We start from the raw sequence: 14,265 nt of genomic DNA, 5'->3' as shown, positions 1-14,265 counted from the left end.
TTCATCAGCTGTTGACGCAAGCCCCACAGCTTCTGAATACTGAAGAGTTTGGTAAAAATCATTCTAAACACTGAATTTGGTTTGCTACTGATGGACAATTTTTTTTTGTAAGTAGCTTTAACCAGGTGATCTCTGGAGCCTGGAGCAATGAAAGGACAGGTGGCATGTAAAAATGGTATTTTTCATATCTAGGTATCGGGGAGCTGAAAAATACCTGTATTCCCAGTTATCTAGGTTTCAAATACTGGTTCAGTGTGCAGGGTTTTTTTTAAAACCCAATATTTGGATCCATTCCCTGGGGGAAACTTTCTACAGGACTGTGCAGGCTGTTTTGAGCAAACCACACCAAAACTGCAGAATTGCTGGCATCTGTCCAAAGTTCCAAATTTCAGTTGAATTGGACCAAGAGGCGCAATTATATGGCCCCCTGAACAAACTGCACCCAGCCATCCTCCATTGTTTGTTATGGTGGGGGCATCTCAATAATGAGGGCAAAGAATAGCCAAAGACACAGGGTAAGCAAAGCAAACCCCCAGCCAAATGCCCAAGAATCCATTGCAAATCAGACATGAAGCAACACATGCAAAGAATACAATGTTGCAAGATCAAATTTTTTTAAAAAGGACAGCATGAAAGCCAAACAAGGCCTGAAGAAAACAGGAAAAAAAGTCCTGGCGCTTTCCACCACTACCGCTGAATTGCTTTGCATGTGACACTGGAAGTTTGTACACTTCCCCCACCCCCTGCAATTGCCTATGTTTTATGCATTTTTATACCGGTTTTCTTGCTCTGAAGGGTTTATTACTTCGGTGTTTTGTTGCTGTGTTGTGCATTGTACTTAATCATTCCCATTTATTCTAATAAAACCCATGAGTCTATGCATATTCCTCTGTGGTCACTGCTTGCTCTCTGGGGCAGACTTGGATCCCTGACTTTCACCAGTGTGGTCTTCATGGCACACTTTTGTAACATTCTTTTAATGAACTGAAGTCAGGAAAGCACAGAGACAAATTTGTTTCAGATTCCCTTGGGATGAAAATTCAACCCTCACCTCAGTCCTCATCCTCTAGAACAGGGGTGTCGAACTCATTTGTTATGAGGGCCAGATTTGACATGAGACCTTGTCGGGCTGGGCCATGTGTATCATAAAACAATGCCAGGTAGCGGACATATAAACTTTATAAAGGGCACAGACACAGATTTTTTTAACTTAAAATAAAACATGCTTAAAATATTAGCACACTTGCAATATTTTGTTTTTGTCTGATAAATGTTACCTCTTGCTATGAATTACTGTATCAAAAACTGCAGACAATGTCTGTGCTGTACCAGTCTTGAATATGTGCTGTTCAGGTGCACACATCTCTAAGTTGCAAACCTACCTTTGATTCATTGACATTCATTACAGATATCTTATGGTCAATGCTTTGAGGCTAAGACCCAGAGTAACATGAAGCAGCTGGACACTGAGCTTCACAGAAGTTGCTTCACGCACTAGTCAAGAACATGTGAAGGCACAGTGGCACAGACTGAGGGCTATGTACTTGCATACAAAACTAATTTTCCCCAGAAAAATGACTACAACTAAAAAAAAAATACAACCGCCCTCCAAAAAAAAACCTGCTACAAGAACAGAGAGATAGCCATGTACAGTGGTCAGTGTCAGCCTACTATCTGGGAAGTCTAAATTCAAGACCCCCAATCAAAGGAAAATGTTAAAAGAAAAATTAATGAGAATTTGCTGGGTAAACCTGGGGTGGAACACACTCTCAGCCTAATTTTGATTTTTCTTTTCTAAATAGTTCACATACTTTCCTATTGAGAAAGGCTGGAGGGCATGAGTACAGTGAAAAAGAAGAGGGGAACTCGGTTACACCCATAACAAGTCCAACAAAACTCTCTCTCTCTCTCTCTGAAGTAAGGCAAAAAGCTCATACCTTCACGAAAACATTGCTAGTCTTAAAAGCACTTTTTGTAGCTCTCCTGATGGTGGGGACTGACAAAAGCAGCTCTAGCTCTTTCTTTCCTTCCCTGGGGCATGAAGAGGGGGGAGGAGCCTCAACCATTCATTAGAAGGAAGAGAGGCTTGTCTCATAGCTCTGCAGTGTGATTAATTGAGCCTGGCAAACTTAATCATCCAGCAGAGCTACAGAGCCAAGCTCCCTCATTGGCTGAGGCTGCTCTTCCCTCCTCCCTTTGGGAAAAGGGAGGGGGGAGAGGGAAAGGCTGCTTTGCTGCTCTGGCCTGTCCAGGGAGAAACACAAAATGGCAACCAAGAAAAGCAGGCAAGGGAAAATAAAACAGATGACAGCCACTTGCTGGAGGGCCTGATTGGAGCCCTCTGCGGGCCTGTTCCAGCCTCCAGGCCGTATGTTTGACACCCCTGCTCTAGAATAACCAGCTTGTTTTTAGTATAGCTAGTTTGTGGGCAGACAGAAGACCACTTGGGAGGCTTTTTCCACAGAAAATTTGGAGAAGGTTGTGATTTCTATTAGCAATAAACATGCTAATAAAATTAGAGTCCATTGGCGCCTTTAAGACCAACGAAGTTTTATTCAAAGTATCTTAAAGCACCCTCGGTGGGGTAGGGCGGGATATAAATCGAATTAAATAAATAAATGAAAGCATACTGAATAAAACTTTGTTGGTTTTAAAGGTGCCACTGGACTCTAATCGTATTCTACCCACCTGGATCAAGAAACATGCCAGTCACCTTTGGCTAGTACCTAGATGCTGTACATAGAACTGTGTGGACCAGGCTTGACACTGCACAGCATACTGCCAGGCAGGAGAGTGTTGCCTGATAGAGATGTTTCCTAAGACATAATTTACTGCTTCGTCATCATTGGCTGCTGATTGTGAAGGAAGCACATCTGATTATATAACTAAGCAATGTTTTGGATGGTTCCACCCAAGTAATTAAGACTAAGTAACTCAAGTACTGCCTCTACCCCATTATGTTTTTCATGGAGTTGCAAAAATATTTAAGCAGTATACGGTTCTAGCACTCGATGTTAAAAATCACACACATGTATAAGATTCTTACACTTACAGGCAAAGGATTCCCAGTGTGCCAAGGATACAACCCTCTGATAGCAAAGGGTGCGTGGTGCTTTTTAAACAGAATTTAAACCTTAACTGTGCTTGCAGAAATAAACTATAGACCCTTTCCATGGATTAATGCAAAACCATACATCTATCACTGGAAACAAACCAGACATGTTTTAGGGAAGGGATCTTGGAGGCCTACTGAATCATATATAAGAAAAGCTTGTATATATAAACCATAATACAATTCAAGAGTAGAATGTCAAATTACGTTCTACTCTTGAACTGTAACATCAAAATTGAGTAGCTTCCTAATAAAATCCCTTTGGTAGATGCCTTTTAGGTTTTCTATAATTCCTTGATCCATAGGCTGCTTGAACTTTGAGACCACAGCAAGTTGATTTTGTGTACTACCAGCAGCATTTGGATATGTGATGGTGATACAGTCCTCATTTCTCTTGAATCCATGTGTATAAACTTCACCTGCAATAACAAGAGTTGTTGGGGAAAAATGCCCAAGGAGTCCAAGTTTTCATCAGCATTGTAGATGTCCTCTGAGGTACAGATGACAATAGCATTTGGCATCTGAAATCACTCTACTCTCCAACTATGAGGACAGAAGGACTCACATTCATGAGTTATGAAAACTCATACCCTGCCCCATTTTTTTTTTAAAGTGCTATTGGGCTTTTGCTCTTTTCTACTGCTACAGACACACTAACACAGATACTCATCTTGATCTATGTAGATATAAGCAAATGTTTGATCCCCAAATTAATCCTGTGCAAGTACCAGAAAGCATTCAAGTTCAGTTCACCTCTTTCCTCTACAGCAATGAGTATCAATCCTATTCAGAATTAATCCACTCTACGCCCAATGATTTAAATGGAATTGAAGTCACTCTGTGCATAATAGTACTGTAAATAATTGTTGGCCTGCAAGCAGTGGGAAAAGTTACTTCATTTGGCTAAAGCCAGGAATTCTTTCTTACACAGAAAGTATTATAAAATACGTAAATTTGTTTTCTGGGTGAACAGTAGATGTGAGGTCTTTAGCACAAGTACAGATAATGACACCTGAACATAGGACAAAGCAAGTCACAGGGAGAGATGCTGCAAGAAATGTGGCTCCCAAACCACTGAACGAAACCAAGCACTGCTATCTTTGATGACTTCTCTCATGCAACAAGAGACAAGTCAGTTTGGGCTGACTGCTCCAGCAAAGTATTCCTTCTCAAATTTCTGGAAATCTTCATCAGTAAAGACTGTGCCTTCAGGCTTCTTCTTCGCCTCTTCCTCTGTGTTGTCTCTAGCTTTTCTGCCTCTATTTTGGGCCAGAACCTTCAGACAATACAAAAGGAAATGAGTTGCATTCTCTGCTAATACAGCACAAATGGTTATGGCTGTTTAAGTCTCAACCCAATTTGTTTCAGACCAAGGAAAACATTTGACCACAGAATGAAAGCTGAAGCAGGACCCTCTGTACTCAGTGCTTAAAAAAAAAAAGAGAAAGTCAGCTGTTGTATTTTATTTATTTATTTAATAGGCTTATATTCCGCCTTTTCCCGTAAACGGGCTCAAGGCGGATCACAACGTATTCAGAGTAACTTATGCAAATCCAGTCTAGATAGACTCCAAACTTTGTTGTCACATATCCACATGATATAGAAATCAAGTCCCAGCTGAACTTCCGTAAGGGCTTCCTGGCCATATTGAAAAACTGATGGGATTTATGGTAAGTATGCTCTGAAAATGTGTCCACAGAATGGTTGGACATGGAATACCAAGTGGCAGTTAACAGTTCTCGTTCTGTGCAAACATATAAGCATGAATCTCCCATTTATACTCACTCCTATTAATTAACCAGTTTTTGATGCACGGGAGGACTTGTTCTTTTACTCCCTGACTCTCGAGCTTACTAAGGAGCCTTTGATGAGGAACTTTATCAAAAGCTTTCTGAAAGTCAAGGTAAACAACATCTACTGGGTCTCCTTTGTCCACATGTTTGTTCATCCCCTCAAAAAACTGTAACAGGTTAGTGAGGCAAGATCTTCCCTTACAGAACCCATGCTGAGTCTTCCTCAATAACTTGAGTTCAACAATGTACCTGCTCATTCTGTCCTTGGTAATGGTTTCTACCAAATTTCCTGGTATTAAAGTCAGACTGTCTGGCCTGTAATTTCCCAGATCTCCTCTGGAACCCTTTTTAAAGATGGGGGTGACATTTGCTACCTTCCAGTCTTCAGGAACGGAGGCAGATTTCAATAAAAGATTACATATTTTTGTCAGGAGATCCACAAGTTCAATTTTGAGTTCTTTCAGAACTTTTGGATGTATGCCATCTGGACCTGGTGACTTATTAGGTTTTAATTCGTCTATTAGTTGTAGGACCTCCTCTCTTGTCACCCCAATCTGACTCAGGTCTTTCAACACCCCTTCCAAAATTCATGGTTTTGGAGCGGGCAAACACTTCTCATCTTCCACAGTGAAGACAGAGATAAAAAATGCATTCAGCTTTTCAGCAATTTCCCTATCCTCCTTCAGTAATCCTTTTACCCCTTAGTCATCCAAGGGCCCCACTGCCTCCCTGGCTGGTTTCCTGCTTCTAATATATTTGAAGACATTTTTATTGTTGGTCTTTATGTTTTTTGCAATATGCTCCTCATGGTCCCTTTTTGCCTGCCTGATCACAGTCTTGCATTTGATTGCCACAGCCTGTGTTCCCTTTTTTAAATCTCACTTGGACTAGCTTTCTACCACTTAAAGGAATCCTTCTTACCTTTTACAGCTTCCATAACTTTGTTTGTTAACCATGCAGGCCTTTTCTTATACCTGTTTGTGCCTTTCCTGTGGTATATATTTTATCTGAGCTTTTAGGATTGTAGTTTTAAATAGCCTCCAAGCTTCCCCAAGGGTTTTGACTGTATTTACCTTTCCTTTCAGTTTCCTCTTCACATGCCTCCTCATCTCAGAGAATCTACCCCTTTTAAAGTTAAAAGTGGTTGTGCTGGTCTTTTGGGGCAACTTCCTATTTATACAAATGGTGAAATCAATAACGTTATGGTCACTGCTCCCAAGCAGTGCAATCACTTTTACATTTCTCACCAGGTCTTGGGCATTACTTAGGACCAAATCTAGGATCACCCCACCCCTGGTAGGTTCTGTGACCATCTGCTCCATAGCACAGTCACTGAGAATGGCTAGAAACTTTCTCTTGACTAGAACACATATTGACCCAATCAATCTGCGGGTAGTTAAAATCACCTATTATGACACAGTTTTTACGTTTAACCGCTATCTTAATCCTTCCATCATATTATAATCGTCCTCTATATTTTGATTTGGTGGTCGAGAACAAACTCCCATAGTTAAATTTCCTTTTGGGCCCTCTATTTCGACCCAAATCAATTCTAGAAGGTAATCTAATTCTCTGACCTCAGTCTTACTGGACTGTATACCCTCTCTAACATACAGAGCCACCCTACCTCCAACCCTTCCCTCCCTATCCTCCCAATATAACTTATATCCAGCAAATAATGATCCAACATGGCTTCTCTTATGTTCTCCCTCTGCCCCAGCATTTTCCCTGTTTTGGTCAATGGCCCTGAAAACTTCTTTTCAGTCCAGTGATGACATTGGCTAGGTATGTCTTTCTCAACTGGCCATAACTTATCTCCACCCGGTAATCTTAACTCACTCCTCATCTGACCCTGTAAAGATCCTCTTCTGTTCTTTATCCTAAGAGAGTCCCCTCAACTCCATGACAGGTTTTATTAGCCCCTGGGTTCAGTGCTCCTCTCCATGACTAGCACACTCTACAACCTTTCTACTGTGTTTATATAATTAGGTTGGAAAATTTAAGTTAGTGCGGTAAAACTTTTTTGGATACAGAATACATTCAAGTTCTGTGCTAGTTATTTCTGTTATCGTCTACCAAACATACTTGAATGGATTTCCTGTTCTCATAGGTATTTAGGAAACAGGCATTCTATATTGTAAAAGGACTCAGATCAAATTACATTTCAGTTTGTGACCAAGGTACCAGCATAGTGGCACAAAAGGAAAGAAAATTGTGACACTTTTTAAAGAAACTTGAACCAAAAAGTCAGATTTACATTCCAGTACCAATACATCTCCAGGGATTGTGACAGTTTTCATTTAGGTGGGCTACCAGCTCCAAACTGACACTAAACTTGAATTCTTTGCTCTAAATATACACTCATTGTTCAAGAGGTGAAGTGTTTTTGCAAGAACAGCAAAGAAAAAGGCAGGATGTATTCATTATTTATATAAAACATTTTAACACTGCCTTTCTGACCAGTGCAGGGTCCCCCTCAACATAACCAAATCTCTGGATACTTAAATCCAGAGACTGGAACCATGGACAGGCAACACAGTTCTACAAACCTGAACAACACCCCAGTACTTGCAAAAAAAAAAAATCTCCAAGTAACATTAGCTTTAAGAAATGTACGCCTTTAGTGGCCATTGTTAGGCAGCCACAACTGTATTTCCAGCTGTCAGGCGTGGTTTCTGTCAGTAAAAGGCAGGGGATGAGGCAGAGCTTTGAGAGATGACTCATTTGGGCCTGGCTTAACAGCAGCCAATGAAAGACTAGATGCAATGCAACTTGCGTGACTTGCCCAGGACTGATTGCTTGCTACTGTTCACCAGCAGCCTCTCACCTCAAAAAACAACCCCCCCCCACCCCCCCAAAAAACCCCCAACCCAGAGTGGTGTATTGGTTGGAGTTTCAGACTAGGCTCTGGGAGACCTAGGTTTGAATCATCACTCTGCTGCAGAAGTTGAGTGACCTTGGGCTAGTTATACATTCTCAGCCTAACTTGCCTAACAGGGTAATTGGGAGGATAAAATGGAGGATAGGAGAATGATATAAACTGCTTTGGGTCTTCATTTTGGAGAAACTGGGGTTTAAATGAAGTAAATAACTAACATAGCTGCAGGGCAGATAAAAAGCAGGCTGGTTAGTGGGTAGGAGGGAGAGAAGCAAGAACAAAAAATATGGGGGTCACCAGGAGAAGGGCAAGAAATAGTAAAAAGAAGGGGATACACAGGGGGAAATGATGTGTCCCGTGCAAGCTCTTGTGTGTTCCCCACTGTGCTGTTGGTCCCTGCATTTTGTAATGTAGCTCCTGGACACTCTTCAAGGGCAGCACCATGCAGATAACACTGCAATAGTCTAATCTATATGTTATCATTATGCTATACCAAACAGGGAAGCATTCCCAAAACTTCTCTCATTTTTTCTCCGTTTGTATCTTGTAACTACAGATATAGAACTTGGCTAGTTTTGAAATATATACAGCACTTTTCCCAGGCAAGTTTGATCCAAAGGGGAACAAAATGAAGACAATCCTACTGGCTTGCTACAAGAGGCTACCAGCGGCTGAGGCTTACCCAGACAGGCTAACTCACCCCCCCCCCCTGCACTTTTTTTTCCCTGCTGGTATTAGCCTGGGTAGGGCAGCTGAGATCCATCCTAGCTTTTTCCTGCAGGTATTTAACCTGGGTGCAAGCCAAAGGGCTTAGCTCAGGACTTGTGATATACAGCTTGGTGGAACAACCCAGGCTAGATTTTGTTTTGTACATATATTAGTTTTTGTATTTTGAAACCTCTTCTTTCTTGTAAGCAGCTCTGGGTTCCTCCAATAAGAAAAGTGACCTAAAAATGCTTAAATAAAAACTCAACTAGGATGAACAAAGGTCTGGGTGGCAGGGAGGAGGTTGTGAGCGAGTATGGCATGACAAGGGAAGAAAAACAAAACCACTGAGCCATGATGAGTACAAGACTCACCTTCTGAGTGATGGCACCTTCTGTCACAAACTGACTATTCATCATGTACTGCAGGTTTTCCTGAAAATGGTCTGTAGCCTGGAGTTTCTGATACTCCTCTGGGAAGAAGTGAGAAAATTGTAAGCAAGTTTGCAGAGATGATAAAAGACACAATCAAGTAAGTTTAGGAACATTCTGCCTAGCTGGAATGCAATATTACTTGCTGCAAAGCATGACTTTTTTTCCTTTGCATCAGAGATTTCATGGATACTTAACTAAAAAACAAATAATAAAATCAACAAAACAAAAACAACCCCCAAGACCTCTGAAAATTATCAAGATTAATTTGAAAAACATGTAGAAAGATACTACTGATACACCACAATGTCTTACATTTATTCAGAAGTTGAAAACATAATGCATTCCTGATAGTCTTATATGGGTGGATGAAATTAATAAGAACATTTTCTCTCTTCTCCATAATACTAGAACTTGGGGCCATCTAGTGAAGCTGATGGGCAACAGAATCAAGCTAGGCAAAAAAAAGTACTTCTTTATTCTATTTAAAATTAAATTATGGAATTCACTGCCAATGAATATAGTAATGGACACGAGCACAGACGGCTTTAAAAGAGGATTAGACAGATTCATGGCGAACAGGTTTATCAGTGGCTACCAATCATGGTGACTAAGAGGATCCTCCACATTCAGAGGCAATACACCTCTGAATATTAGGAGACAGCATCAGGGCCTCTATGTCCTGTTTGTTAGCTCACTGGGGCAAATGGCTGGCCACTGTGTGAGGCAAGATACTGGACTCGGGAGACCACTGGTCTGATCCAGTAGGGTTCTTCTTAAGTCTCATCCATATGACATGCTTGTATTCTAAGGACATAAGTATGAGGATGCCTTGTTTTTGAAACATGTTGAGTTTGTGCTTATGTGCCCAAAGTTCTTATGATTGTATTGTATTTTCAGCTTATGTATTTTTAAAAAATCAAGATGGTAGGACTGCTGCTACTTGCAGCTTAGAATGGGAAAATATATAGTCATCACATCCTATGGTAAAGGTACACAATTCAGAACAGTTATGTGGGCCAGAATTCATCGTGATTGGAAATAAGTGGGTTGAACCACAGGCATTAATAGACACTGCCCCATGAGTTGTTTAGAAGGAATGCTGGAGACTCGGCAAAACTAAAATGCAATTGATTTTAGCAATGCAGTGGTATAATATACTCATCAGAGAAGTAGGGTCAGAAAGAGGCCGACACCAAGCACTCCCCAAGCCTCATATGCAGCAACTACAGCAAAACAGGAAACTGGGCTCTCAACACAAGATGGACATCAAGGATCTTAGCTCCATTCCTCTGCACACCTAGGAATAGAGCATTCATGCGTAGAATCCTTGCAAAGCTGTTCTTTCCAGTGCCATGAAACCTAGTCCTTTCCTTTAACTAAGCCTTTGGATAACCTGGTCCCTAAACACCCCTGGCAGCAAAATTCCTCTTCCTCAGAGCTGTTGCTGCTGTTTTCATTCTCACTGGGCAGGCTGTCCCCTTCTTACTTGTGGATGCAGACAAGATAGGGCAAGCCTGGCCTGAGAGAGAGCAGATACCTGGTGAAGGCCAGGAAGGGTGACTGAGGGGCAGAAAGGATGGGGTATAGATTTGCTGCCCTCATGGCATTACTTCCATCAGGGGTCATTTTGTTTTTCCCTTTCCTTCTGTTGGGGCCCTTTCTATTCTTCCTTCTTCCCTCCCTATTCCACTGCCACCACTGGCACCCTACTTCTTGCAGCTCCTGCTTGCTGCCTCTCAAAATAGGAGGCAGTGTGTGTCCTCATCAGCTGTATAGCCAGCCCTATTTAAGTAAAGCCAAAGATCCTCCATCAAATCTCCTGTATGTCATAACAGTCAGAGCTCTTACAGCATCTTGGAAGCCAGAAGGGCTGCCTTAACAAGTATCCTAGACACCTACGACTCTTGGCAGCTTGCCTGAGAACGGCCACCTGTTTCTTGTGGTGCTGTTTCCCTGATGTTATTAACTGGACCTCTTTAGGTAGCCAATCATAGGTATGAAGTCCAGTGACACCTGCTGAACCAGCAGAAACTGTTATGGGAGCTGCACTGCACATCACATGTATTGGTGAGCCACATATTATGAACTCAGAGTGCTATAACTGGGCTACACAGTTACATGTGGTAAGTAAAGTTAGTCAGGTGGGGGTTTTTTTGGACCAACTACTAACATCTGTAACGTAAAATGGAAAATTTGTTCTCCATGTAAAGTTTAGCAATGTGAATCATTTTAGTTCCTTCAGACAGCTGAGAATGAGGAAGCCTTCAGAACTCTTTAATATACTAAGCTGATATGCCTAGGGAACTGGGAATTTGTGTCAGCAGACAGCTGTGTAATACTGTAACTAATATAATGTCTATGTAGATATGTCACTGAGGCCATTAAATGTCTTATGTAATCAAAATATAAAGCAAATACCAAGAATTAAATAATAAACTTGAGAATGTGCATGCATATCTCTAATAGCTGCCAATTCAGAAAGATTTAAACTGATCCCAGTTTGACTAAAAGCATTTTATAACTGAGAAATCCAGGCCTCAGATTCAGCAGAAGCTCATAGGAGCACAGGTCCTGAACCTTTCTGACGGTTCCCCCTCTTCCTCCCCACCTACCTTGTCCATTGAATAGTAGGTGCAGCTGCATAACAATACCTAATTAGAAGAGTGGGCAGCCACCCACCCACCAGGAGCTTTGCTACATCCCCCGTAGCCCTCATTAACCCCTGGGGAAGCCCGTACCACCCTTTCTCCACTTCTTATGTGATTTTAGGCAGTGGGTGGCTTGCTGGCCTTTTGACCGGGTGTGTGTGTGTGTGTGGAATATAATTCAGGAGTCCCAGGCAAATGAGGCCTGCTTGGGCTGGCTGAAACTCTAGCCAGCCCAAGCAGGCCTCACTTGCCAAGGACACTCCTTTCTTGCATCAGGTTGTTTTTGGCTGGGGGGGGTGGTGGCATATGCTAGTAAGTTATGGTAATGAGTTCTACCACCTATTTTTCTACAAAATAGAAGAAACCCAGCATATCTTAACACAGTACAAAGAATGTTGTGGCCTCTTTGAGACTATTGGTTAAGACTAGTTTAAATTTTCATAGGAAATACTCTCAGCTTATTTATTTACATTATGGACTGAAATCTTTTGTTCAGCTTTTTAAACATAAATGCACTAGGGAAACAGTACAAGTTAAGTACATACCAAGAACTGATTTGGATATTGAGAAAACAGTCGATTCCCAGGAGAACGCTTCCCCCACCAATGATTGCACTAGATCCTTTGGACTAGAGCAGGGGTGAGAAACAGTGGCTCTTCAGATGTTTTTTTGCCTACAACTTTCATTAGTCCCAGCCAGCATGGCCAATGGCTGAGGCTGATGGGAGTTGTAGGCAAAAAACATCTGGAGAGCCACTGTTCCCCACCCCTGGTAGAGGCTCTCACCTAATACAGATTTAGTGACTTTGCCTTTGACTGTAGCTTTATCTCTTTTGCGTCTTGAGAGAATCTTTTTTTTCTTCCTTGTCAGCAACTGCTTCTTGGGCTGGGTGGTGGTAGTCGCCATTCCTTTGGGCTGGGAGGCAGACGCTAGTTTAGCAAAAATGAGAAAGAAAAAAAAACTGCTAAGGCCAGATCTAGAAATTAACTCTATTGAACACAGATCCAGGTGGGCAGCTGTGCTGATCTGAAGCAACAGAAGTAGGAGCCCAGTAGCACCTTTAAGACCAACAAAGTTTTATCCAGAACGTAAGCTTTCGTATGCATGCATACTATATTTATATAATATATATACTATATTATATATAGTATACAATATGTATAGTATATGATATATATATAATATATATTATAATATATATGTATATGTGTGTGTATATACACACAATACCATATTTCAATGTATTTTTATGACAAACTAGAATGATGTTGATAATGCATGTTACATTTTAAAAAGTAAATTAGGTGGACAAGAACATCTTTAAGAAAAAACGTGCCCTTAGTTTAACCCTACTTGTTAGAAATACGGCAATTAACAGACAGCTTTTATTACCTTTTATTGGTTTCCCAGGCAAATGCTATCCAGACCAAATGTTCATTCAATTTTTTAAATACACTATTTTGCCATTGGGTTTTAACTTTGTACCATTTTGCATTCTAAACCACTGCCCACCAGCTATATGTAGCTCTGCTCACTGTACCTCATTCCTTGTCTGAAGTAAGCATGCATACGAAAGCTTACATTCTGAATAAAACTTTGTTGCTCTTAAAGGTGCTACTTAAAGGTGCTACTGAACTCCTACTTTGTTCTGTTGAAGCAAGCAAATGAATCCTACTGTCAATAAGCTAAACGCAATACAAACAGAGAAATTGCTTAATCCAGCTCTCATTTATTACCTGTCGATGCCTCCAGCAACTCCAAACCCTTCCTTAGCAAGGAAGCCGACATATTTGACCCTTCACACACGTGAACTACACTATAGTGTTTTCAGCTTCAACTCTATGATGTTTTCAATGGTTACAGATACTTCCGTATTTGGTCTTGCCTCTCTTCCGGTTTCCCCAAGCTTTTCCATGCTTGACTTTGCCACACTTCCGGCAGTAGCATTTCGTTCTCGCTCAGAGTATGTTGTATTTGTTTAGAATGGCGAGCGGTTGTTTCCGTTCCGGTTTGTTTATTGCTTAAATGGGAAGGAAGTTCACAGCCAGCCTTAATGACTGATTTTTGTTTGCAGGGTTAGCATTAAAGATTATTGCTTTAGTTTTGTTTTAATTTGTTTTCTTTGGAAATCTCTCTCCGGTCTACTTTAAGAGAATTCTACGTGTCTAACGAGGAAAACATAATCAGAGTTAAGACGTATTATAACGAAAACAAAAATCTAAAGCATTAATTGTAGTACTTAAATGCCCTCCTAATGCACACATGTATATTATATTCTACCTAAATTTTCTAAATATTACCGGGCGGAGGTCTGGTTGCCTGTTCGTGAAAATAAGGTAAGGTAAGTGTAGATGACTGGGGAAGGCAATGGCAAACCACCCCGTAAAAAGTCTGCCGTGAAAACTTCATGATGCGATGTCACCCCAGAGTCGGAAACGACTGGTGCTTGCACAGGGGACTACCTTTACCTTTATGAGAATGACGGCATGGGAGATGGTTAAAAGTATTTTTTTAATATGTGGGACACGTTATAGGCAGTCCGTAAGATGAGACTGAGGACACAATATGATGAGACAATTATTATACCAAGGAAATTGATTCTGAAATGCCTTATTCACCTATCTTTTTAAAGAGATTATACATGTTAAAAATCCCTCAAGGGAGTTCTGGGTCTCCAAGTAGCTTAAGGGACAGC

General features: G+C 41.1%; 1 protein-coding gene across 1 annotated transcript; it reads right to left on the bottom strand.

The window, feature by feature from the left end:
- Positions 1-3,990: 3,990 nt before the first annotated feature.
- On the bottom strand, positions 3,991-13,927 carry RPS19BP1 (ribosomal protein S19 binding protein 1). Its single transcript, XM_060245421.1, has 4 exons — positions 13,307-13,927; positions 12,356-12,499; positions 8,863-8,960; positions 3,991-4,388 (listed from the first exon to the last, which is right to left on the bottom strand). The coding sequence occupies exons 1-4, from the start codon at positions 13,356-13,358 to the stop codon at positions 4,245-4,247; spliced, it is 438 nt and encodes a 145-aa protein (XP_060101404.1). The 5' UTR covers positions 13,359-13,927; the 3' UTR covers positions 3,991-4,244.
- Positions 13,928-14,265: the final 338 nt, after the last annotated feature.

The sequence above is a fragment of the Heteronotia binoei genome, chromosome 8 (assembly GCF_032191835.1).
Source record: "Heteronotia binoei isolate CCM8104 ecotype False Entrance Well chromosome 8, APGP_CSIRO_Hbin_v1, whole genome shotgun sequence".
Lineage (NCBI taxonomy): Eukaryota > Metazoa > Chordata > Lepidosauria > Squamata > Gekkonidae > Heteronotia > Heteronotia binoei.
Note: the sequence above shows the minus strand (reverse complement) of the source record. Positions and strands in the feature narration are given on the sequence as shown.

Bases quoted from the DNA above. Each gene is read 5' to 3' on its own strand.
- RPS19BP1 (XM_060245421.1), bottom strand. From the start codon at position 13,358: ATGTCGGCTTCCTTGCTAAGGAAGGGTTTGGAGTTGCTGGAGGCATCG. The intron at 8,961-12,355 runs GTGAGAGCCTCT...ACTTCTTCCCAG, and splicing joins AGTCACTAAATCTGTATTAG to AGGAGTATCAGAAACTCCAG. The intron at 4,389-8,862 runs GTGAGTCTTGTA...TATTGTCTGAAG, and splicing joins AAGGTGCCATCACTCAGAAG to GTTCTGGCCCAAAATAGAGG.